Source organism: Haliotis asinina, chromosome 6 (assembly GCF_037392515.1).
Source record: "Haliotis asinina isolate JCU_RB_2024 chromosome 6, JCU_Hal_asi_v2, whole genome shotgun sequence".
In the NCBI taxonomy this organism is placed as follows: domain Eukaryota; kingdom Metazoa; phylum Mollusca; class Gastropoda; order Lepetellida; family Haliotidae; genus Haliotis; species Haliotis asinina.
Window position 1 is genome coordinate 64,831,670 of NC_090285.1, and position 27,784 is coordinate 64,859,453.

The following is a 27,784-nucleotide window of genomic DNA, read 5'->3' on the forward strand; positions in this document are numbered from 1 at the left end:
TTGAAAATATCAAGTCTAACAGATATTGTTCACCTGTGTTTCCATTGATGTATCGAAGTATGTGCCTAGATCTTTGACATATGAGCTTGCAGGAACAAATCCATCGGCAATGGTAACACCTTTAGAGGGAAATCTTGATATTTGGTGACTTGTTTCTACCAGGAGTGCCCCAGTCTTCGTGTCTTTGAGTTATCACCCAGGACCTTTATTTCCTTTGTGCAGTTTGTGAGTTCTTAAAGTGACTGGCTTAGATTTCGCAGTGGTATCTTCTTGAGGAGTTGGGTGTCATTTGCGTAAGAATGATGCGACATGTTGTCAACTGATGTGATGCAACATGAGCAGTAAACAGAAGGAACAACAGATCTCTGTGGTACTCCATGCTTTAGAACAATGTTGTCAGACCTATCTTTCCCTATCGTTACACATTGCCCTCTGTCACAGAGACAGGAACGCATACATTTCAACACTTCGTCAAGTCCATCCTGTGATTTCAGCAGATTTAAAAGGATGTTGTGGTCTATGGTACCAAATGCTTAGGAGAGGTCTACAAGGACCAATGTTACTATGTCGTCTCCATCTACATTCCGTCTCAACTCGTCGGTAACTGGTTCTAAAGTTGTTTCAGTACTATGACATTGTCAGTATGCAGACAGATGCTTGCCTAATAGGTTATCATTGTCCAAGTGTTCCTTGAGCCTAATACTAACAGACATTTCCACAACTTTTGAAAGAAAGAGAGATTTGATACCGGATGGGAGTTTTTGAAATCACTACCATCCAAAATTAATTATTCACAGATGTCTCAGACAACCCAATAAGAAGAGGTTTCTAGATTTACAAGCGTTACTTGCGCATACTTTCTCCGTACACGTTGGTGATATGAGAGTGCGTTTGTTGTTAAACTCCTATATCCACAACAGTAATATTCGAAATGGTTAAGACATATTGACGTGATCAGTAATCGAGCCTGGGCCCAATAACGCTGTGACTGATATCTTGAGGATCGTCTCAAGCCATCTGGGGCGGTGGGGTAGCCTGCTAGTTAAAGCGTTCGCTCACCACGCCGAATTCCTGGGTTCGAGTACAATGTGTGAAGCCCATTTCTGGTGCCCCCGCCGTGATATTGCTGGAATATTGCTAAAGGCGGCGTCAAACCATACTCAGTCAGAGCCTGAACTCTCTCCAAATGGTGACCATGTACCCTGAACCAGTTTTGGGTGCTAGGCACCATTTTCCCCCTCAATCCTAACGGGGCCTTAGATGGTCACAAGCTTGTTTACTGATAGTAGTCAAGTTATGTATTCCATATCACCAAGCACGGATTTTTATTGCCGCAAGTTTATTGTCACTTAATGCTTGTTGCGTCAGTATCTCTATGAAATTTATAACCGTTTACCATCATAAATGCACTGTAAGTGGAGCGAGCACTTGTCGGGATCACAGTTCCACAAGATGTACAGTGTAATCATACTGAAGGGTGTAGGGTATTTATTTGGTGTTTTGTTCAGTTTGCAGTGTCTCAAGTGACGACTTTGGTTTACACGGCTCTGGACAATATTCAGTTAGATAACTACTTATTACAGCGGTCAATTTGGGCGTAGGAAGAGACACGGTGGAGCTGGCTGTGCGCTGGTTAAAAAACAAAAGAGACACCCTGCTTATTTTTGAAAGAATCACAATCTGGGATTCGAGCTGATGATCAGCGGATGTGGGGGATGTAATGCTGCACTGTGGATTTAACCGCTTGGCGTGAACCAGTTGGTACCAAGCTGCTGCTTACAGCACAGGCAAACTGTAGCGCAAATAGGGCTGCGCAACAAAGTGAAAATGACCAGCATACAGGAAGACTGGCCGCTTTTTCTCTCTGATACGCAGCGGTACAGTTTGCCCGTCCTTACAGCATCGCGACCTTCAGTAGTGACTTGGTCTTGTATTCCTGATCCGCAAACATTTGCAAGTAGATCTACAGTTGCCAGCAGGCAGTCTGTTGTTGCAAGGATAACGATCGACGGTATTTTATTTACAAATTTATTTCCGAAACTGAACAATGCTCAAACATTTCAAATACGAAAGTAAACATCGCTAGATATAACGCATTGTCACCCGTGCTGTCATTTTAAACAATATATTCATTCCTGAACTCGATTACTAGTATACGTATGCTGTAAAACGAGAACCTCAAAGATCAGCGTGGTGTGTTCTAAAGGTCTGAGATCTAATTTTGTGTCCTCAGTAAATGCTCCAGAATGCATTTGCAGAAAATATAAACGTAAATCTGCGTAAATGCTGTACATTTTCAAGCCAGGAAGTTTCATTGTGAAGAAGGTTCAATACTTCTCTCAGTTCAAATGAATATGCGTGCACGGATCAACAGCGAGTCATGAAAAGCTCCAGACGTTCCGAATGTATGACGAGGTTGGTCATTCGGCAGATCGTCGGCAATAGTCGATCGAAGGACGGTTGAAGTAGTGAACCTGATTTGTTACGTGAACATTTATCACAACTACTCTTGTGTATGGTATGGTATGATATGATTAAACAAAACAGTTTGAAACCGATAGGTAATCAGACCAAAGGTATAAAAGAAATCCGAGTCGGGCCAGAGGGGCCCCACTTACGCAAAATAGACTGTTCTGGCCTTCAGTGATATGTGCATTATGATAAATGATAAAAAAAATGACTGAAGAGAAAATGACAGTATCTAACAAAATATATTTATTTACGTCTGGCTATATTTTCTTATCCATGTATATATATATATGCACATTTTCCATTCAAATATAATCTCAGTCATGGTCTCAATGTTAAATCAATTATAATGTATACTATATTTTTCCTAAATACCCATCTTGTTATTTCATGTTCTTAATGCTCTGATCCCGGGTTTTAGGTTCTGGGCTTTAGTTGGATCGACATGTAATAATGGCAATTCGTATTAAAGCGAGGAATAGAAATTAAACCTGCCATGTACGGGGTATATAAAAGGCATTATCAATAACAAATATAATTAATACAAGTAAAGGAATTATGTACAGAATGAGGGATCTCCTCGTCTACTGGAAGTGACACATGTTGTAATTTGGGACACCTACCGTAAAAAGACATTTCCATCACCCAGACTGATAATACAACAAGTCTGTCGAATAGAATTTCGAAAATCAGTTATGGAAATTGGAATTATTTCGTTGAGCTGAGTTTATATATGTACATGAGTCTATTTAACTTTTGAACTTGTAGCACAGCGCTGGTTGGTGGTGCCCATTTCATGTTGGTGTAGATGATTCTGTTATAACATGGCAACCGCTGACTGCTGGAAAGTTTTGATAGACATCGTTGGTTTGAGCGGGGAAATGAAATGAAGTTTGAATGTTATGAATCAGTCTTGCGTACACTTGGAACTAATAGTCACTAACTTTAGCCTAGCATCCTATATACCGTTCAATGGTTTGGTAAACTGTGTTGTCTTCTGAATCAAGATCTGGGTGAAGGGGCCGTGTTACAATGCTGCATGTTGTAATCAGGTATTGGAGAACTTCACATAGATAATTAAGATTCTGTGGTTTGAAAATCCGGAAACGCCCCCCAACGTCCACGCTTGCACTTTATAAAATCAACACGTCGGTTACCACAAGAATGAGAATCACAAATCTGGACTAAATATGTTTTCACGGGAGACACCCACGAAGAACGGAGTTTTGCTTGATGTTGTCAAGCTAAGTATACACATCTGTTATATCAACTTTCACACTTTTCGTTCAAAGCCTCGTGACATCGTCCAATACTGGTTGCTTGGTTTCATTTGAGTCCGCAGTAACCGGCACAACGCTCACGCCATTGGATGCAGGCATAATGATGTCATTTCCGATGGGGGTTTTCTCTGAGACAGTTGTGATTGCAGGGGTATACGTGAAGTGTTGCTTCTTAGCTTGAATCGCCTTCTGTCGCTGTGCCTCAGCCTCTTTCTGGGACTCTAGTTCTTTCTCATGGGCTCTTCTGGCGTAGGTTTTCTGAAAACCGTGGATATATCCACATCAGTGTGGGCTGAATTGTATAACAAACATGTGCGTCACCTTGTTTATTTGAACAGTAAGTGTTTAATCTAGTAAATCTGTTTATAATCGATCATTGCAAGGTATAAAAGCGAAAATTTACAATTCAGAGGCAGTTGAATAACATTGTTCATATCGGCCATGACATACCCAGCTGAAAACATTCAATCTCTGGCAATACTTCACTCCTGTTAAACTGTATGTAACATGTGACTTACGTTTACACCTTGCTATACTGTGTGCAACATGTGGCTTGCGCAGACACATTGTTAAACTGTATGTAACATGTGACTGACACCTTGTTAAACTGTCTGTAACATGTAACTGACACCCTGTTGAACTGTATGCACCATAGGACTTACGCTGACACCTTGTTAAAGTGTAAGATGTGACTGACACACTGTTAAACTGTATGTAACGTGGCTGACACCTTGTTAAACTGTATGTAACATGTGACTGAAACTTTGTTAAACTCTATGCAACATGTGACTGACACCCTGTTAAACTGTATGTAACATGTGACTGACACCTTGACAAACTGAATGTAACATGGGACTGACACCTTGGTAAACTGTCTGTAACATGTAACTGACACCCTGTTGAACTGTATGCACCATAGGACTTACGCTGACACCTTGTTAAAGTGTAACATGTGACTGTCACCCCGATAAACTGTATGTAACGTGACTGACACCCTGTTAAACTGTATGTAACGTGACTGACACCTTGTTAAACTGTATGTAACATGTGACTGACACCTTGATAAACTGAATGTAACATGGGACTGACACCTTGATAAACTGAATGTAACATGGGACTGACACCTTGTTAAACTGTATGTAACATGTGACTGACACCCAATTAAACTGTATGTAAGGTGACTCACGCTAACACTGCCGCAGGCACACAGGGACATGAAGACACCAAGGATGCTGAAGGCAGTGGCTGCTCCTCCTGATGCCAAGTGCATGAAGAGCAGTGGAGGGCGGTCACAGGCACCTATACGGTATATGTCGCTGCAACCACAAACAACATGACATTAAACACACAATGCATATTAACTATACTTCGTCTTGGCATACAATGCTAGCAAATATTGTCTTTGACCATGCTGTTCATTTTACTATATTGTAAAATATCATTTTCTAACCAGCCATTCTTTTTACAATTTTACCCTTTACAACACCTGCAATTAACACTTACCAGGTACTAATATATATAACTACTTGGCACAGTGGACCAGCTCCTACTACAGAGGCAGTACCACAGACTACAGTTACACCTGCAGCTTCAGCTGGGAACGTTGCACCAGCAACATATATCAACATGTACCAGTAACTTCTATTAAAACCTTACCAGGAAGTAGTGTTGAATCCGAAACAACAACCATTACAACTGAACCTACTGGTACATTGTGTTAGCAGCTGGTATGCTAAACGTCTATTCACGTCAAGTTATTCTATAGCTGAGGTTCAGTGACTGTCCGAATATTTCCTGATACTTACGTGCAGTTTTCATTATCGAAATAAACCGTTTCAATGGAGTAACCATAGCAACTGCCGCCCGCCAGCATCGCGATAACCATGATGCCTACGTGGATGGAGAGCTGAAAACGCGACAAGTATTTGAGGAATTATCTTTAAAGTTTGATTGGAAAAGGGTGTCACATGCAAATTTAACTTCCATGTCACCTCCAACTACTATTCCCACCAATTAAGAGCCAATCCGTGCTTCTGTTCGAACAATTACAACCCTATCCATACGGATAGTCGGTGTGTATCTTAAGGACAAAAGGATGTTCAATACTTCACTGTTTTCACTTTAATGAGCGAGGAGATGTAATGTATTCTAAGCATAGCACTTGTGCAATCTTGCAATTAAAACTTACTGCTGTTCTGTGGCGCTTGAACGCAACTGCCGTTCCTGACACGCCCGGGAATATGAACTGAAATGGAACGATGAGTTGTACGTTTATGGAAATAGAGGTAGGCATATGAACCTATTATCGTCTTCTTTTCGCAGTCACTGGTTTTGTCTGCGCATACGTCCTTACTTTCAGTGATAACACGATGCAGAGAGGTACTTTCATAATGACGTATTTAGAACAAGAGTTACCTAGGTCTTTCAGACTATGAATACCGCTCGATGGCGCCTGTTAAAGCGAGTGAGTGTGTAGGTTTCGCACTTTTTAGTAGTATTCCAGCAATATCACGGCAAGGGACACCAGAAATGGACATTACACATTGTGCCCATGTGGGGAATCGAACCCGGGTGTCCAGCGGAAGGAGAGAACGGGTTAACCATTAAGGTGCCCCACCGCCCTCCCGTTAGAAGTTTGCTAGTACAGACGATAAGACTGAACCGGATATCTCCGAAAGCCGTCTGTGTCATGTGTGCAGATAGGTCAGCAACCATCGTATTCATCTATATATAACTTAATTTCAATATGTCTTCGCGTTTGTGGAGCTATTAACGTTAAACAATGCGCACATAAGAGTGCCGACATGTAAACCTGCAATCTGTTCTCCAGTTGAACATGTTTATAGCTGTTCAAAGTAAAACAAACCCTGTTTCATAAGAGTAAATGAGAGACGAAAAAAGTACAACAACGTAGGTCTATGAAGGGTCGTTTGAAACTTTCATTGTCTTGTCAAATCTTCCAACGTAACGCAGGAAGATATGACAAGAGTAACCGCTGTAGGAAGAGAATGTGAAAATCCATACTTTTCATCAAAACAAGCTACTACAGAGAGAATAGAAAACTGCAGTAGAATATGCCTGATCTAAATAGCAATGGTATAACAGTAATGTTTACGAACATGTATGCAATCAATGTTACATAACAGGTTATTGCGAAAGAGAAAACTATCGAATCAGCGACTTACACGTGTGGTAACGTGAAATACACATATCCATAGCATATACATATGGAAGTTAACAACCAGAAGTTGAAGTCGTTGCTCTATTAAATGGCAGACTCAATAGGAAGACAAACGCCACGCTCCACAGAAACGTCACGTTGTGTTTTTAGTGAGTCATGAGACCCGCCATCAGTTCTCAGCTGTCTAATTCCTACTTGTGTAATGTGAATAACAGCATCAGCCTTGTCATGTACGACGCCGACGGGCGATTTAAAACATCACACAGAGGTATTGTACCTATAGACGCCAGCGTGACAAGAGGAGATGGACTTGATACAGATTGGGTAGTTAATACATCGTGTCCAGTGTGTTTCCAAGTTTTCCATTTTGTGCAGTAAACGTGTTCAAGTAAACTGAGTTATGCCGCATTTTAGTAACATGACTGTGTAGCTTCACAGATGTACCCATGTGCGTATTAAATCCAGGTTTTCGGTGTCATGGGATTCCCCCTTTGCCTCAATATAGCAAACGTCCAACACTGACATTTTGCCCAAGAAATTCCATCCAAAAATGCATATCTACCCATAAAAGAAAGGAAGAAAGAAAGAGAAAAAATGAATGAATGAATATAGCTCACCTCGGCGTGAAACAGAATTCGCTCATCCATACCTATTCTATTTCGGTGCATCGATTTAAAATACAAAATATTTAAAGGACAACACATGTCTGTGTTGTTCACAGGACAAGAAGAGAAACCTAACTTTATAATTAAAGTAATTTGTATTTATCCTCCGAACTTATACCAAACTCATAAGTTACAAAACATATCTATAACATTCAGATTTAACTACGCAACATTGGTGGGCGGGGGGTAGCTGTAGGGGGGGAGTGTCTGGAAGCTAGACACAGCCAGTATTTCTAGCAGTCGTATATGTGACATGCCTGGTCTATATAATTATTTCTAGCAGTCGTATATGTGACATGCCTGGTCTATATAATTATTTCTAGCAGTCGTATATGTGACATGCCTGGTCTATACAATCATGTGTATACACCCCTACTGGCTGGAGACACGACAACAATAAAACACCGCTACCATATACCCATGGTTATATGTCATATTTTTATGGTATGTAAATCAAAACGGCGTTAGTAATGCAAACACTCTTCGTTATAACAGACGCTTTATAGAGACCCAGGTCCAGAAAAACACAGAAGTGTTAGTATAACCTCTTCTGTACTACATTGATATTGGCGTCACCCAACTGACTTGACACACTCGAGTCTTACCCAAAGCCACAGTTTGAATCCACTGTCATTGACAATGCATAGTGAAATCAACAGTAACTGTAAGTTATTGCATGAAATGTATTAAAAAAATGAATGTCCACAATATAAGTGTATATAAGTATACTAGTGGAGGGTCCATGTGATATACCAGTCTTCTTCCTTGGTGTCACCTTGGTTTACCATGTGATGTAAGGGTGAATAATGGCGTTACACGTGACAGGCGCTGACGTTATCCCCCAGGCAATATCACCTGACTGTCAGAGGACACCGCTCTAACATACAGACGACTCGGACATATAAAGTGTCAGATCTGAATCGTAGGTTACCCCGGTGGTGAAAACCGGCCGGTTTTTCCCGAGTACAGTGAGTTTGTAGCAGAGATGGCTCCGGAGACTGGAGAATAGATTCAAGACGATGGATGGGGAGGGGAGGATGGCTTGTTGGCCGGATTGTCAAGTGATGTAAAAAAAAACCCAAACAAACAAAAAACGTCTTGGTGTGCCGGGATAGTGCTAAATATTATCGTATTCTTATTTTACAGACCCTTATATTACCCCTTCCCTAACTGTAACGAAACAATTTAATAAAGGTTAATTGATCGGGACCTTTCCCACCAATAGCTGTTGGGGGTGTGGAGACAAAACGATATATAATGATACAAAAGCATCATGCAGTTTTCTCTGTAGTCACAAGATATATGTAAGCAATACCACACATCTCCCTTGTTTTCAAAGGAAATCACTATATTGGCAAACCATTTGTGACATACATTCATGTACAAATGTCACAGGATGCTTGCAATGGCCGCTCTCATACTAGTGTCAACTTTAGAGAATGATATGAGCGTTTGCCAAGATGGTCAAACGACACAACAACGTCCACAATAACGAAGTTCAAACCGGGAATATATTCAACATGGAAGTCATTCCAATGGATATGACAGGTTAAAATACGTGAAATCGATACGAAACGTTACTTCTGCCCTTGCCATGTCTTCGAGAGAGTCATCTGGCGCTGAATTCTAGAGCTAACTCTCCTGCACGATTGTTTTACGTCCTAAATGAACATACTTTTAACGCAAGTATCATGTACAACTATGGGTTTCAATTTGACAATTTATGTCACATGTTACAGTGATCCTCCAGCCTTGAGGTATCACTCGAGCAGCTGTACGAGACAAGACAAGACAAGCCTAGCCCTAAGCCAACTTGTGGCAGCGGGATGGCGCCCACTGCCTGAAGATGTCGGAGATTTCAAACAGGGACACTATTACAGCGCTATTAATCAGCTTTCTGTCATTATCTTAGAGAAGATAATAAACATGCGCGTTAATGATCCTGTTTGGACCAGTGTCATAGGAACGCGCATTCATGAGCCTCGGAATGAAACGACGGTATTAAAGTCGTAACATGCCCATCAAAAGACGTATTACAGGATATATTCATCATGCTGCTGATTCTTAGATGAATACACGTGCACAGACCAACGAGCAGGTCACATGGTTTATACCGCTTATGACAATTAACACATTTTTATAACTAGGAATCGATCAGCCAAAAACAAATTCCCATAAGATAATAATTCTGACCAGAATATCAGGTGACCTAGCTCCCAATTTCTAACACGAAGGAAATAGAAATAATACGGACAATGAGTCCATTTATAGATGATGCGAAGGAGCCATAGCGTTTAAGGACAGTCACCGTCCTTTGTCATTATTCATGCATATTTATCCCCGGTTTTAACTCTGAGATACACGGAATCTTTCCTTTAGATACGTATGTAACACACATCCGAATAAAAACACCCGAGTGTTTTGGTTTAGTTGTAGCCTGACAGTTGGAGAAACTTGTGGCTTAATGTCCGACTGTTGTAGGGCCGGAGTGATAAAATCATATCTGCGTTGCCATGGTCACCGGTCTGCGTTGTCTACAACAGGTGACATGACAGGGGATATGTGGGTGGGGTGACGTATATTGCCCTGTATTAAAAGCGACGATATCGATACCTCCTGCTTGAGGTTATTCTCTGTTATTCAACAGTGCTCTCTACAATGGTTGACATCAGCTGGACACTGCTTACATTGCTGTACACGCCGTCCCTCGTCATGCTGTCATGGAGGCGGTGACACTTCCAGGATGTCCGACATGACAAGCACACAGACAGCAGGTCTCGTCACACCTCGGCATTTTCCGTAAATGACATACGTAGATATCTCCATTGTAGCTAGGTTCCTTTGATCTCTAAGGAAGAAGAGACCAAATGCTATGTGCGACACACATAAATGCAATTGTCTTTTGTTTATCACCGTTTCTCAAAATAAAGGAAACTGAAAAAGATATTTTCAACTGACTTTTCTAAACCTTTACACTGTTAACCGTACTTCCCAATCCGCCATGTTTGATATCCGCCAGGTGACAGATCCTTGATTCAGGACCAGAACGTGCTCCAACCTGACACCTCCTGTCTTCTTTGACATGGTGGGCACAGGAGGGATGACACAATAGCACGGGGCTGAATGAAACATACAGCTGAAGACCGTGTGAAAGGTCTTCACAAAGTACAAAATAACTGTTACAACATGAATAAGCGTATGTCGAACCTTTAACTGTTGTGTTTGAATACTCATATGATACTCGTATACTTCCTGAACTACCATGACTGTACATATCTGTACTTTGTAAACATCATACGTACAGTAACTGTTGTAAACAGACAAAGCCTACGTAAATGCTTCTTTTGACGCTGCACAATGTTTGGAAATGAATCCGATTATTTCTGTATGGTAGAGTCCCTCCTGTTTGTATCTAAGACAGAATATAGATCAATCAATGAAAAGTCATTGCATTTGTTGCTCGTCAGTGCAAAGTAGGCATCTCCATAAGTACAGTGAGTGTACTCCAATGTATGAACATCGAGCGTTACACAATACAGTAGTTGAATACGCCCAACCCACAGAAGGCATTCCGGTGAATTTAATCACAATTATATATAGATATTTACTGCTCAATGACTGGGGCGGCACATAGACTACAGCGGTCCCAACACCCTTGCTGCCATCAAAGCCGATCAACACATGAACACAAATACCGCATGACGGACCGAAAACTGCCAAGATGAATAATCAGGGGCAAGCTGGGAATACTGTCTATACAGCAATCAACAAAACTAGAACAAGGATACTTTTATTTTAAGCAGGCTTGCAAATCGGCCTTTGTGGGTCTAGTACTCCCGAAATCGTGACGTTATATAGTGGTACAAGTCCCCACCACAGCGTGGGTGAGCAGTTTTAGAAACTCGGCTGTAGTGTGGGTGACCAGTGTTTGTAACTCGGCTGTAAAGGGGGTGACCAGTGTTTGTAACTCGGGTGTAGTGAGGGTGACCAGTGTTTGTAACTCGGGTGTACTGAGGGTGACCAGTGTTTGTAACTCGGGTGTAGTGAGGGTGACCAGTGTTTGTAACTCGGGTGTAGTGAGGGGCGCTGGGTAGCGTTGTGGATAAGATGTTCGCTCCTCAAACTGCGGAGCTTATTTCTCATATAGGTACAGTGCGTGAAGCACATTTTCTGTGTCCCATGTCGTGATCCATGAGGACTATTGCTAACAAACTAACTGCAGAGACCAGCATGTCTTGGGTTCAAATCCAAGATTGCACAGATCATAATCCTTGGTATGTCAGCACGGTTGCACCAGAATTGGATGGCTGTCGGATCAGATTTCAGAATATCGAGTCATAACTACGGTAATTCCCCTGGCACTTCATTGTTAAACAAGTGTTACATTCTAGGACCTTCCTCGGTCTAAGTAAACGTATCCTCAGTACTTTTCGTTACACTCCGACCCGTGAAGGTCCCGGGGTAGAATAGGCCTTCAGCAACCCATGCTTGCCATAACAGGCGACTCAGCTTGTCGTAAGAGGCGACTAACGGGATCGGGTGGTCAGACTCGCTGACTTGGTTGACACATGTCATCGGTTCCCAATTACGCAGATCGATGCTCATGTTGTTGATCACTGGATTGTCTGGTCCAGACTCGATTATTTACAGACCGCCGCCATATAGCTGGAATATTGCTGAGTGCGGCGTTAAACTAAAACTCACTCACTCACTCACTCACTCATTCGTTACACTCCACCACCGAGTCTAACGAAACCTTATAGGAGGTCGCGTCAGGTAACCTTTGAGACTGACCAATCAGAACACAGCTTACCAAATCGCGAAAGTGAACATTCACACATACCTTTTGAACTTTTTATCTCGAAAAGGTTCGTATCCGAACGATTCCGAATGCTATTTAGCGTACGCTCGCTTCCGGGTGATGCACACGGCGCACGTTACAACCATGACAACGGTGAGTAAACAGTTGCTGAAAATAGTGTTTTTGGCAATATTCAAGGATGTCATCTTGCGGAAATATTAGCTAATGGTAACCATGTCAACAGAAACCCCAAAGCGTATATACAGCTGGTGAAATAACTGTGTTATATGCAGATTTTTATTTGTGGAGAGAACTGTGTTGGTGACCTGAATATTTTGAAAGTCCCTCCGATCCCTAAATAGTAGCCGTTGTTTGATTGGTAAAATCTATTTAACCGTCTCGCGTTTGATTGGACGGTTATAAGTCGCTCAAAGGTTACCTGACGCGACCTCCTACTAGGTTTTGTTAGACTCAGTGGTGGAGTGAAATGAAATACACTGAGACTAAGTTTACTTAGACTGGGACATTCCTCAAATTTGGCTCTCAAATTTTTCCCGAAACTCCTTATTAAATAAACACTGCTGGAAGCATCGTTTCACTAACTTATTCACTCCTAGTATACTGACATGAGATCAACACTTTAACGTATTTTGCCGCTGACTAACGGCGACAGATGAACATATTCACGTTATGATTCGGTTCGTGCGCTATAGCGGGGTACTCACCGGAATACATGACATCCAGTAACCTCCGATCTCCGGCCGGTACCGAACTAGCGTGCGGAGGACGATCACAGACCCAGTACCTGAAACACCAAATTGATGGCCGTTAGGATGTGTACACCTCTTGCAATAATTATTTGAATATATCTGAAAATGAGTATTTCTGAAACGTACAGGCTGGGACATCTCCGGTATACAAGAATATTACTCAAAATCTTTTGGTTTAATATTTCCTTCAGTTCTGTAGCGTTGTCTTATCAGCTCGTCTCGAAGCTGGTTCGACTATCTACAGACCGACGGTTAGTAATCTCCATACTGCTATTCCATGACCCCGACGAAGGCAGATTTAAATGCCTCAACATATAAAACGACTGTTACTTTGCCTTTGACCCTTCACTCCTACCCCCTCGCTTTACAACAAATGGACAGTCTCCCTAAATAAAAGAAGCAGGAACTATGTCAGTTCTGAAATTGCCATCCCAGTATCAAACTACTAGTCTCTGTTGATAGCTCATTAAATGTTCTGATGTGATTAACATCGCATCTCTGAAAAGACCATGCATAAAATGCACCAACCCACTCACCCGCCCTGAGATCCCCTCGGTACAAAATGCAGCCTGCACACTCAGATACATCAGCCACCAGGCTGCAGACCGTAATTGAATCCCCCTCCAAACATTACAAGAATCAATAAAATATAAAAATAATAATTTAATCTAAATCCCATAACCAATATATCTTATATAAACCTCATGGGACGTTCTCCTCTAACCCAGCCATCACTCCCCGCTCCCCCGTGTACAGAGCCGCTGGACATGGCGTTGTATCCAGTCGACTCGCATAATCAGATGATGGATGGGAACGGTGCAGCATGTCGAATAGTTGTAGGCACAGTCTCAGCAACCAATATTACAAATGTCGGTCCATGCCACGATACTTGCTCTTTTTTTCTCATTAGCATAACACATTGTTGCACGGTGAGTACCGCTCCAGTCCGGGCCGTGGGGAGCCGCGCAGTTAATGGATTAATACTAAAAGCGGCAAAAAACTAAACTCATCCACTCACTCACTCTGCTCGGGATTCACTGAGAGGAGTTCTTCTGACGCCTGTCCCTCTTACTAAACAGAAACGACAAATAAAAAAAATATTCTCTCATCTATCGGTGATAACATCGGAGTGAAACCCCTTGTTTTCATTACCTTTAGTCAAGAAAGTGTTTGACAACAATAATGACCTTTGTAAACAATATTATCTGTATACTGTACCACCCCAAGCCATTGAAATCCAGGTAAAAGTCAACCAAACACACTTCAAGTAATAATCAATCCCCATCACCACTGAGGCTAGTATGGAATCTTCTTATCGCAGCCTGTGGCTACATTCCTTGCCTTCAGCACGCTCAAACACACGTTTTCTTTCAAACTATTTGTCTTCATCTGACAGTTGTCTCCCCTGGAATTAGGTCACTATAACGTTATTACAGTATCCCGGAGTAAGTAAAGCCCAGGGGCGCCTTTCACGAAGAAAACTTTACTAAGGTTAGCCTTGACTCCTATTCTTTAACACTGCACTATGGTTATCTTGCTGGCTTACCATCACCTTAGTGCTTTGAGAAAGGAGGCTTAACGTGGGGTGTGAGCCTTGCTGTTCATGCGTGTTCTGTTCGTACACAAAGAGTCGGCCATTGGCAACACTGTCTTACTCTTTCCTTTTGTTTTAGATTAGGTTCTTTTCCTAAAAATCTTTAAATGGAGGTCGAAGGAATACTAAAAGGAAACTCGTTGGTTTGCATATTTGTGTTAAATTATGCGTTCGGTGGGAAGAGATTAAAAAAATGTTTTAATTTTGGCATTTCTGTGATATACGACAGCGGTTTTAAATCGTGTGCAGAGACTACAGCAAGACACGTCAGTGTGTGCGCCTACAAACTCTTCGTGGCCTGTTCGCGAGCGTCGTTATGAAGCACGGTGTTAACGATATAAAAATAAAATGGGGTCAATGTATATGCAAGTCATTCTTAGTTGCCGTTCCAGAAAGCAACCTGTATAACCCTGCGACTGTCCAATACACACACACACACACACACACACACACACACACACACACACACACACACACACACACACACACACACACACACTCACACACACACACACACACACACACACACACACACACACACACACACACACACACACACATTATATATATACATATACACACGCTAAGTTTGATTTTTTACACCGACAGCCTTATGGCTGGGTGAAATAAAACCACAAAAAGATGAAAATTAAATATTTTGACCACTAATATTATTTCGTTCAGATAATTATGTATTTTAGTACATATTGTAACAGAGGAAACAGCGCAGTACCATATTGTACCAATTGAAAATTACATCACCATGTACCAAGAAATGAATTTAATTTAAGAAGTTCAGTTGAATATGAATACGGACATTCTTTGATACTTTCCACACGACAGGTTAACACAGATAAACCAGAGATTTCAAATCATTTTCAAAGAATGATACTTTAAGGTACTGTGTCGAGGGCATGACCCATACTTCATTCTGGCCATCAGGCAGAGGTGAATGGCCTTCTTGACGGAGTATTGCTTCAAGCAATATCACCCCGCTTTCTTATTGAATAATCTGTCCCTGAACACTGACGTCTTTGTCTAAGGTCCTAGTTTCAAGATCACCCATTTCTGAAACTGACTTTAGTATCTTAGTACTATTATAGCAAGGACTATATCACTATGACAATCGTTAACATGTGCAAGGTTGCAATGAATAATGGCATGATACCACATTCAGATGTGAAGTATTCAGAGTATAATAATAGTAGACCTTGTTACAAAATCATCTGTTGGGGACAAATTAGAAAATACCCTACAAGCAACAGAGAAGAGAAGCGGGAATACCCGACTCCAGCTGATGAGTGGTAAACACTCGAACCTTACATTATCAGCAATAAGGTTTCAACAAACACTTTCAGTTATGTTCGAGTGGATGATGTCATTTTCTTGTTATGCAACAAAGCTGTGATGTGATGCAATATCAGATTATGGGTCAACACTTAATGTTTTGACAATTTTAAAAATATATATATGCACTTGTCGAAAGTTATACTATGCCAAAACAGATTCTGCAGCTTAACAAACACGTTTCGTAGCCTTCAGTGCAGACAGCCGTGCTCGGGTATTTTGTGTAGTGTATTTGGGTAGACCCCCCTGTAATTAAAACTCACCACATTGTTCCATATTTAATCCTGTCTGTTTTAACACAAAGACGTATGTTGGATGTGTGCAGAGATAGTTTCAAGTGGGTAACATTTGGTCCGGAACTGGTATATGCATGATGTATGTTCAACGTCCTGAGCTCGGAAGAAGAATTGGAAACTCAGTCAAAATGTGTGTTCTTTCTGTGGCTAAATTGCCGTACTGTGCATACATGTACATTTATTGGCTGTTAATGACCTGGTTATATTTTAAGACTACATAACGTTACTATTGAAATCAACAGGAAACATTTGGCTTTGCGTGACCTATGTGATGTGCAGTTTCTGATCCCCTTGAACTTATGGACTCTATTTCCATAACAGGGAATTATTTAAACTGGCCTTATATCAGTGGGAGAATATACTTTCAAGTAGTCAAGAACCATTAATCACTGGAGACATCAGTAGCGAGGTACTGTACACGCGCTGGGCGGTTGTAGACGCCCACAGTGTCTTTGCCCAAGCTCTGAAGCATGGCTGAACCCTGGAGCAAGAAACGGGGACATCAGTGTGGGGAGCAGAAAGGCGACATGTCCTGTTTGACCTTGCTTGACATAATGCCCTTCTTGGAGGGTTATTGTTCGGGAAAAGATTTATTACATGTATGTAAAACATGCGGTCATGTGACATTACAACTACACAGTTTATGCCACAGGTGTGGGCACATTCTGGATGTGGTAGTTTGGAGGAGATTCCCCAAAGCTTTTACTGGACTGGTCATTAACTGAATATTATAATAGGCAAAATCTGAACAATCTCCAAAATGAACTTTTCTGTTATTAAATACAGACAAACAACTTGAAAGAAATATGAATGAACGTATAAGCAACATAACCAGAAAAGAACAAGGTGCAGCTGTTTGGAGCAAAATGGAGTTAAGCGTTTGCTGTCTGTGAAGTAAAGTTCGCAATACTAGGATGTGTGAGGAAATACGCACTATAAGGATCATGTGTCTGTCCCCGTCAAGGAGCACATTAGGTCACGAGGACAGGTACAAGTATGGAAGTGAGCACAGCATGGAAACATGGAAACATGGAAATGACTGTCATTGATGTGACATGGATCAGCAGCTCACAAAACTTTCTCCTTGAATCTACTAAACTTTATATAGATTTTAGATAATAGTATTGCCATGTACACCTTTATTTGCATATATTGCACCAAGTCTTTTCCATGGAAACAATAAAAACCCACAAAATGATGAACATGTGAAGTTTGGTGAACCTAGCTTATAAACTTTAAGAGGTATGCTTAGGACAAAACCATCTAACACATTTGTCACCAGACGGAATGAACGCTATATACCCGGTTACTTCGTATAAACATATCATCGGAAAGTTAAAATCTTCAGAAAGCAAAGCACCTGTTCCTACATCACCTGCACGGCTGAAGGGCACATACTTCTATGTGTCATGATGGCGTAATTAAAATAATCAAGAAAAGGTATATGCAGGATGTATTTCATAAGCTTGCAGAGTTTTGGCGAAGTAAGTATAAACGATGGTTCATGGTTTTTTTTTAAAAATAAACCAAAAAAGAAATCATCTTTTGATGATGTATGTGGTACTGATATCCTTGTTGTGTTTTGCAGGGTTTCTATGGCCATTGTTTTCAGTCAATTAACGTTGTAATAACTTACAATGTGCCGGTCACTTTTCTCCTATAGGTTTCTGTGTATTTGTACAATGCATTTGTACAATGTTTTTGTGACATTGTAACGTTCTCCACACAAGCCACATCTCATGTTCATCAACACATACACCATATTATGACATTGGGGACTAGCTTGACAAACTTTCACGACAACCTCACCACACATCCCATCCATAACGAAGACTATCAGCAGCCTCTCTACAACTCAGTCGTGAAACACGACCACAAACCCTCCCCATGATGACTTGAGGTATCAAGTATTTCGATTGATCATTACGAAGTGACCAGTAGATTGTGTGACCCAGATACCAGTCTATATCACTGACCCCCACTGTACAACATTCCTGCGGCAGACCCAGATAATGTGACGTAAACAAAGGGCATTATGTCCAGTATGGCAGCGTCGATGACTGGCCTTATCGGTTAACCTACAGGGTAAGAAGTCGCGTCGATAAGATCATATCAAAGAACCCTATAAGTAGATCGAACTATATTTACTTTCAACCCAGGGCCTGAAAGCGATCTTTGCGTTAAGACGATCGTAACGCCCATGCTCTGACATAGACTTACGACAATCAGGGCTAAGATCTCGGGGAACGGAGCCCAAAATATCGAAATGACCAACACAGATAACGGGGGCACCTCGGGAGTTCCTTCATTGATAGCCTAAATGGGGACACACTATGAGATACTGGTATAAATCTTCAAATGATCTTCATTTACAGAACTGTCATACTTTTCCGGAGTTCCGGAGCCTATATTTGCTGATGTCCACTGTTCATTTAGGAATGTCAAATATTTACGAAATACGATCAAGTCTTTGAATGTCATTTAGAAGTGAAAATACATAAGAATGAAGATTTTTATGGATATCAACTTCTTTATGAGAGAACACAACGTTTCGGAGTTAATGCTTACTCCTTCATCAGGTGATTGAGAAAGGGATACAGAGGTGTATTTATATGTACAGGTAAAACAATAACAAAGTAACAAGTGGAATGAGTTAACGAAAGCTAGTATAAACAAGCACTGATAGGAAGCCGATAGTTAAGATAACAATGATGGAAGCCAATGGTAATGCATTACAGTTGATTGGATATGTTTGCATAACATGATTGGGGATAAGGATGGAAGCCAATGGTGATACATTACGCATGATAGGATGATGTACATAACACACGATAGGGGGTGAGCATGTTTACATGAGGGTTGGTGATGTACAAACACAAGTATGTACTCGGGTAGATAGGCTATACATGAATTACATAGATAGAATGTACACAGGTAGATGAGATTAATTTATCAATAAGTCCCAGGCACTTGGTAGGTACACTCCTTGGTCGCGGTTGATGGCTGGTTTCTGTCTCCGGATCTCGATGGCCTCTTGCAGTTTCCTTTGGCGCCAGTTGTTGTTGTTGGTAGATAGTATCCTAGTGTCCTCCCATCGAATTGAGTGTTCAGGGTTCTTGAGAATGTGTTCAGAGATGGCCGATTTCTGGTCGAGTTTCCTGACTGAGGTCTGATGTTCCTTCATTCTGGTGTTGATTGGTCTCAAGAACCCTGAACACTCAATTCGATGGGAGGACACTAGGATACTATCTACCAACAACAACAACTGGCGCCAAAGGAAACTGCAAGAGGCCATCGAGATCCGGAGACAGAAACCAGCCATCAACCGCGACCAAGGAGTGTACCTACCAAGTGCCTGGGACTTATTGATAAATTAATCTCATCTACCTGTGTACATTCTATCTATGTAATTCATGTATAGCCTATCTACCCGAGTACATACTTGTGTTTGTACATCACCAACCCTCATGTAAACATGCTCACCCCCTATCGTGTGTTATGTACATCATCCTATCATGCGTAATGTATCACCATTGGCTTCCATCCTTATCCCCAATCATGTTATGCAAACATATCCAATCAACTGTAATGCATTACCATTGGCTTCCATCATTGTTATCTTAACTATCGGCTTCCTATCAGTGCTTGTTTATACTAGCTTTCGTTAACTCATTCCACTTGTTACTTTGTTATTGTTTTACCTGTACATATAAATACACCTCTGTATCCCTTTCTCAATCACCTGATGAAGGAGTAAGCATTAACTCCGAAACGTTGTGTTCTCTCATAAAGAAGTTGATATCCATAAAAATCTTCATTCTGAAATACGATCAGAAATAGAAACAAATAGAAATGAGCCACAGTATAATCGTTTAGCATTGCAAATGCGATTGTAAAGATGTGTTTGGGTTCTTTTTTCAGTCTTGAGAAGAAGAACCTTATACTGAAAGAACATACATTAAAATCGTGACGTAAAAAAATGAAGACTCTGCCGACAGGGTTCCAAACCAATGTGTCATTACAGCGCGGCCTGAGGCTATACCACGTTAAAACATAGCTACTTCATAATCCATCTTTTATCAACACAGCTTGACGAAACTACAAATAAACGTCAATCAAATTGAAAAACAAGCAAACAAGCCCCAAATTGGAATGCTACTGCTTAAGCGTATGTGAGCTTAACACCGAATTGGAATATGTCGGGCATAACGCAGTAACGCCCGAAGGTCTAATTGTGTAAATAGTGATCCCACGTCAACGACGTCTTTGTTCTTCACCGTTACGTAAGGTGAGCAGACATTAGTCCGATAAATCCAAACATAGACATATTTGTCAAGGAAATCTGAAGGCTGTTTTACGCTATTGTGAGGATGCATAAATATAAGTGCACTTGCAGGCATGTGTACTAGCATAATACCTAATAGTATATGACGTCGTTAGGGCAATATTTTATTCTTGAACTCTTTAATTTTCAAGATAAGCTTTATGTTTACTCCCAGCTAAATATTGCTTATATTTATGGATAGAAACAAAGGTTATATATTGTGCAACCATACTTTTTTCTATTCCTGCACAGACTAAAAAGACGTCTCAGCAGTGTTTTACAGTCAGTTCAGATGCAGTTGTGTCCGTGATATGTATTCAGTTCCTGCCATGCACGTACATGGATATTCAAGACCTGATTTCAGAACATTTCAGATTGTTATTATTAGATCAAGAGTTCTAGTTTATAACTGAAAAGGAATTTAAACCTTCTTTTAAACCCTCGAGGCGGGAGACGTATCAAGTAAACCGACACAGTTTTAAATCCCACACATTCAATCCCTGCTACTCACCCGTCTAGTTGAAAATTAATGACTAACACTGCAAACTTTTCTCATATTACTTGCTCTTTGAATTCTTCAACAATGGAAGCTCTTGTAGTGACAAAACGCACGTGACAGCTCCGTCATGTGCGGCGTTCAGGGGTGTCATAAACCAGTCACATCTAACGCGACATCAGTTCTGTTGACGTTGTGAGGAGAAATTTGTGTCAGACTTTCACACAAAGATGGGACTCTGTATAGTTTGCTTGGAAATAAATAGTGCAGTTTTGAAACTTTTAGTAGTGGGTGTTTAAAGGCAGGTGAACTTTAGAGAAGAGATCGCTTGGGTAATATCAATTTGATTTGTAGTGAGTCCACGTGTATGGGGACTGGCGAGGAGGGTTATGGTTATATGTTGAGAATAGTCACTTTCCATCGCAGATGAATTCAAAAAGCCATATTTTTAAAAAGGGACACCATCCTACAACATGTTCACTTTAATTATTGGCACAATATGATGAATCCCTCAATACACAAAGCCCAATTGTAAGAAAAGTACTGTATCCACCTCATACGAATGTGCCTGGTAGTCAGTGTGGCTTTAATCGTTAAAATCGGGGTTTGATAAAACCATGGCCAGCACAAAGATTCAAGTCGATGTACGGCGTTGTGTATGGCATATGACTACAATGCAGTGTAAACCAGATGAAAACCCATGCACACATTTTAAAACATGGGATGTTTGGGAAGCTGGGTGTTTGGTCGGAGTTCCATTCCCAACAAAGAAAAAACATGACCTGTGTCCCGAGTTGTGATATTGTTAATATTGTCAGTAGCAGCATAAAGCTATAGTCCCTCTCGTTCCCCTACATCAACGTGTCACTTATGACCCCCCTCAAAACGTCACGTGCCAGAAACCACCCAGACAACTCGTACATATAAGTGTTATTGTGTCATAAACTGTGCTAAAGTACCCCAGAAATAAACCGAATCACTGAGTGAATAAGGTTTATACATGTTAAGTTGTCACTGGGTTACTTAGAGACGCACGATGTTTCGCAAAAATACTTTACAGACAGGGTCAATGACTTGTAAATCATCCTAATATCACTAAAACCAGCGGTACGAAGGTCAAAGCGAAATGGAGACATTATCAAATCAAACTCGTACTCCTTTTTAAAAAATCGTTTCTTTTACCTTTAACAAAGTATCTTTTATCTTTAACAAAGTAAGTCCTTTAGCTGTTATAACAGTGGACTTCATTAATATGTATCACGCCTACGTAATATCCTCAATGTCAAATGAAGGTCACCAAATTCTTTATGGCAAGGTCATAAACGACAACGCTGATTTATAGAATGACACAATGAGGTGAATAATACAGGACAGAAATAATAACTTGAGATATCTGGACACAGAAACAGAAAAATATCATTATCATGTTAATGATCAATATCACCATACAGAACAGTGCTGTAAATTAACTAAAGGATAAAATAATGTTACACCCTTTGAGGAATTTTTGTGCGCGTCAACAGTAGCTTCCTACTCTGAATAATATATTGTTAATAATACGTTTGGGATAGATATTGGTACGGCTATATTTAATAATTCATCTGTGAATCAGTGAATAAAAAATCATTCATTATTTCAAAATATACATATATCTCCAACTATTTTTGTCCAGTATATATCTAGAAAATGTATTAATATTTGGAAAGCCTTTATTCCCACTGCCCCTGGAATGTTAGTCTTGTGCTGGACCTAAATGAGGTGAGGCTTGTACTACAACGAGATGATTCTAGACTGTAGACTGAGGGAAATATATGACGAGACAAACTTGATGAACAGCATTTGGCCGCCATGACATCACGTGACGCCCGCAGGCAGTTTGGAAGTGCAAAGACACATACGCGAATCTACTTGTCGTTAACTTGGGGTAGGTACTCTTCATGGGGTAGGTACCGTAATAAAGTGTTTTTGCTCTTTCTTCAGGCTCGCTTACTGCGGCATAAAAGCCGACTCATGCACCAACTTTAGCGATATAATGATTTACAGGTTTTATTCGGCTGAATGGCTCTTGTCTACCTATCAAGAGGTGTGTGTGTGTGTGTGTGTGTGTGAGAGAGAGAGAGAGAGTGAGAGAGTGTGTGTGTATGTGTGTGTGAGACAGAGAGAGAGAGAGACTCTCTTAACGGAATATCAACGCGAGTCAAACAACATGTTTTCAATGTGTCTCAGAAACACTGAATGGGATTACATGTTAATTTGATACGCCGGAATACAAGGAGTGATAGAGCAGCGTAAAATAATATTCACTCAAACACTATTGTATGAGCCTATTTGAAAGAGTTATTTTTTCAATTAGTGAAGGTAAAAAATAGACTTCACAGTCATGAATTTGCTGTCCGTAGATCCGGCAGTGTACTGAAAAAAAGTGTTTGACCTGTCGTCACGCGGAACAAGCACGTTATCCACGTTATGCTCAAACACAGCTGACTATGGCGGCCATATTGTATTTGTAGGGAACGTGACAACGGGGAGAGTGCGTTAAACCGCATATTATCACAGTACCAACGGAACTGTAGCATTACGCAATGTACTATTTTCGTACTTGCCATACAGGCATGGCACGCGATTGCACCGAACATGAATGTCATCCTGGTTCCGGAGGTATTCTGCGCTACGCTTCGACATAGCGTTCACAGTGTACTTATGTGCAGACCAGCAGGCCTCCGGAACCTCTACGAACTTTTAGATGTGTGTTGTTCAGCACAGGACAGGGTCGGACTTACATATTTGACTCAATGTACGCTGGAAACAAAAGATCTACCTTCAGATGACTTAACGTTTCACAATCAACTAACCTGTTTCCACCACAAGGGCACAAGTACCTCATAGCATGGCCCCGATCGAGTGTGATCACTGTGAATGTACGCTTGTTCAAATACATATAACCTGAGGGATTGACTAATTGTCCGAGCCCGAGGTGTTAATTTGAGAAAGTAGGTCCACCAGGTGACGTGATGTATTGTCAGTGTGCGATAATGACAACACGTTGGACACCAAACGTCAATCATAGAGATCGGTGGCTTTCATGAGGTCATATTTCATGTGCGCACGCATGAAGAAGACGCCCAGGGGCGTTAGCAAGAGTATGGCACGAACAACTTAGCATAACTAATTTTCAAAATGACAAAGTAAAAACGAAAATTCGCAGAAGACAAACTCATGATTTCTGAGTGTGAGTGCAAACTCTTCCGAAAATGTCAAAGAACCCCACACGCCCATAGTTCGTTGTATTCGACTGTGTGAGTAGATGTAGGTAGCGGAATACACAGGACAGCCCCGACTCTTTCAGAGCAAATACGGAAAACCGATACAAGAATTATCGATTTCTCCGAAAGAACACCCCTCTCGCAGAATGCTTTAAATGACCATAGCTACCAATGAGTAAAGGCATCAGCACGTGGCCTGTTACATAAGTCAATCCAAAATCGGACAATCAGAGACAACAGTCTGCAAACGTCATCTGCTATACACCTTTGACAAAAGACGTTGAGATGCAATAAATAAATAATGCTATAGACATTTGACAAAAGGCGCTCAGAAGTAATATGTTTGTTGTCAAGGGCAACAGAATGTCATGTGACAAGGGAGGCTGAAAAGGGGTGACTACACGTGTCCCGGCAGTCGCGGTGTGTGTGATGTCCACCACATGGATCTGACAATGAGTGAAACATTTCAACCCAAAATCATGTTTGCGCAGCACTTCGTAAGGCTTGACACAAACTGTCTTCTGTACAGACGGGTCGAGCTGATTACTTAACAATATTCTCCCAAACCAGTCAAAATATATGGCTAAAAACAAATTTAGTTTCACAAAATCAGATACGTTCTCTAAGATAAATTATCCTCTAAGATAAAATGAAGACATGATTTTTCTCATTTTCATCCATCTGATTATTCGTACTATTACCAGATCGCCAAGACAAAATGCACTAAGAAGAGGGTAATAGACTAGGACCTACAGTAATGTAATATTTCGAAATGTGTACGGTCAAAAATACTTGCTTTGAAAGGGACGTCGCTGAATGGTCACTAGAACTCTGAGGCTGACGTACGTTTAATCATTATGAAAACGGCACATAAATAATCCAGTCAGATATGCAAATATTTGTGTCTTGTCAACATTTTTTTGACATTTGAAAAGAGTGTCTTATGTGAGTTGTCATAAATGTACAAAAATAGCTCGGATTGAGGTATAAAGGGCTAAAAATAAGTCCATAAAATACCAAAATATCTCGTGTCATAGATGCAACTGGTTAGTACTTAATGCCACTCTATGTGGGGGCACAGGAATATTTAGGTGAAGCACGCCCGTTTCTGACAGGAGCAGGGCGTGGTGACAGGTTGTAATAGCCCCATCTCTTGTCTAGCATCTGTCTACGTCAAAGCGAATTTGTAAATGTTTATTTATTATTAGCCATAACTGGTTTTGTTTCATTAAACAAGGCTGAAAACAGTCAATTCCAAACCACCGCCAGATATGGGTTATGTTATGCGAAAGCATGTTGCACATACACTGCTTGTATTTTTATACAAGGAAATGTGTTCAGTCAAAAATTCTTTAAGAAGGCCTCGCTGAATGTTCACTAGAACTTTGGAGTAACGTTAACTTGAGCTTAATCAGTGTGAAACGACATACATAAAAAATAACATGGTCTGATATCCTTAGCAGCCCAAAGAAACGGGAAATGTTACGCGAATTTACGTTTCACACAGACAGCTACTTCATCAGAGTACTTCATATTGATAAATCTTTTTCAAAGTTTTGTTTTACGTCATGAATACAGAATACAGAATTCGTAAAACACTTTATGTTTTTGTTTGTTTGTTTTGGGTTTTTTTGTTTTTTGTTTTGTTTTGTTTTTTTGTTTATTTATTTTTTATTTTTTTGACAGTGGTCTAAATATTCACTTACATGACATTTTAGTTTCAATATAAATCGCATTTTGACAATAAAAACATAATCGTTCAATTGCTGAGGAAATTTCTTTACAAAACTCATAAATCGTAAAGAATCGTCTTACCAAGAAACGCCGTAGTGACGGCTACAGTTGCAATGGCCACACTCAAGTACACCGAAATATCCTTCTTAGCATCGTCAGCAAGCACTTGCTGTCTGATTTCTTCATCGTTCTGTTTCTTGCTCTGCTGCCCTTCCATCTTGGTATAGTTTAGGGTCACTGTCTTTGGCTTGTCCCGCGCACAACACTCACTGTCTGACTCGAGCTCGCGCGGTTTATATGTAGCCCAGCGTTCGGCCAAGATCCGGTTTTCGTCGAGAGCCTCGGTATGGTTCGTTTCACTTTCCCAAGTCTCACTTTCGGTGAGTTTGCAGTACTTCACGCGCCAAACGGTCTGTTCTTGAACTGTGCCAGACTTTCCCCACCTTGCAAACGTTCCCCCTGACATTTTGTGACCGTCGTAATTGATTGTTTTTCGGTTATCCCAATATAATCGGATTGTGATCCTGTCCGTCATTTCTCCCTCGTGGTACGGGTCCATTCTGAAGCCTTCCCAGGAGTATTGATTGTCGTGTTTCTGTAGAAATTTAGGTTAGAACTTCTGAAGTATCGGTTGATACCGAGAGAATTATGTTTGTGGTACTGTGACCCCAGCGTGTTTATTTCGTGGAAATTTACATGATATGTTGAATTATGTGAGATGATAACGTACGTGGGTTTTGGTTTTACAAAATATGCCCGTGTTTATCTTCCTATTGATTTAGAAGCTTATTTGGTGAATAGATGTAGGCTTTCACAAGTGTAGACTCACTTAAAACAGTATATGTTATGTATATATGTATGTGGTTACATCCATGATTGATTTCTCTGCGAACCTGAGGGAACCAACTGTAAACTTTATGCAGATCAATCACACGAGGATCATGCATCACATTTCTGAGAATCATGTGTAAATATCGTGCATGTGGACAGCTGGGTGTTGATGCAAGGTTTTGTTAAGAATTAGCCAGTTTTCATTGATTTTTATCATTTATTGAATTCATGACAATAATCTTTTCAACGCTACATCAGTTCATGAGTAAACCTTTAATGAGAATGGAATGTTTTGCAAAATCTAGTTTAGAACAGTTTCCTGAAGTAAGTATACATTTACACTAGTGAGTCTAAACTTCTGAAATCAAGTATACATATAGATGAGATACATGTCAGAAGAAATGACATCGTCCATCGCTGATGACCCGTGCCGACACTCAGAATACAGGGCAGTGATGTTACACTGGTGAACAAACGTGTGTTGGTTGAGTCTGACAGTCGTGGAATTATAAACTCGTAAATTTACTGATGACATGAGACACATGTCGTAAAAGTGAAAACATAGTGCATCAACCAATAACAGTAGTAACACTGATTACATTTCATCATCCTGTCTGTATTTCCCATCTTCCATCCACCAGAATTTTCATTTTTCATTCCATCGTAAAATAAATAAAACGTTTTCTTGCATGAATCGTCCTAGCCATTGCTGAATTTTATGCCTCGTTGTGAC

At 40.7% G+C, this 27,784-nt stretch overlaps 1 protein-coding gene across 1 annotated transcript; it reads right to left on the reverse strand.

Annotated features, from left to right (window-relative positions):
* Window positions 1-2,014: 2,014 nt before the first annotated feature.
* Window positions 2,015-26,734, reverse strand: LOC137288197 (uncharacterized). The gene is made up of 6 exons (XM_067820637.1): window positions 26,302-26,734; window positions 13,122-13,201; window positions 5,938-5,994; window positions 5,555-5,655; window positions 4,936-5,065; window positions 2,015-4,007 (listed from the first exon to the last, which is right to left on the reverse strand). Exons 1-6 carry the CDS (start codon window positions 26,684-26,686, stop codon window positions 3,756-3,758), a joined length of 1,005 nt encoding a protein of 334 aa, XP_067676738.1. The 5' UTR covers window positions 26,687-26,734; the 3' UTR covers window positions 2,015-3,755.
* Between the last annotated feature and the right edge of the window lie 1,050 nt (window positions 26,735-27,784).

Excerpts from the sequence above, each read along its gene's own strand:
- LOC137288197 (XM_067820637.1), bottom strand. The coding sequence starts at position 26,686 with ATGTCAGGGGGAACGTTTGCAAGGTGGGGAAAGTCTGGCACAGTTCAA. Across the intron at positions 5,995-13,121 it reads ACTGGATGTCATGTATTCCG|TTCATATTCCCGGGCGTGTC; the intron begins GTGAGTACCCCG and ends GTTCCATTTCAG. Across the intron at positions 5,656-5,937 it reads TCAAGCGCCACAGAACAGCA|CTCTCCATCCACGTAGGCAT; the intron begins GTAAGTTTTAAT and ends TCGCGTTTTCAG.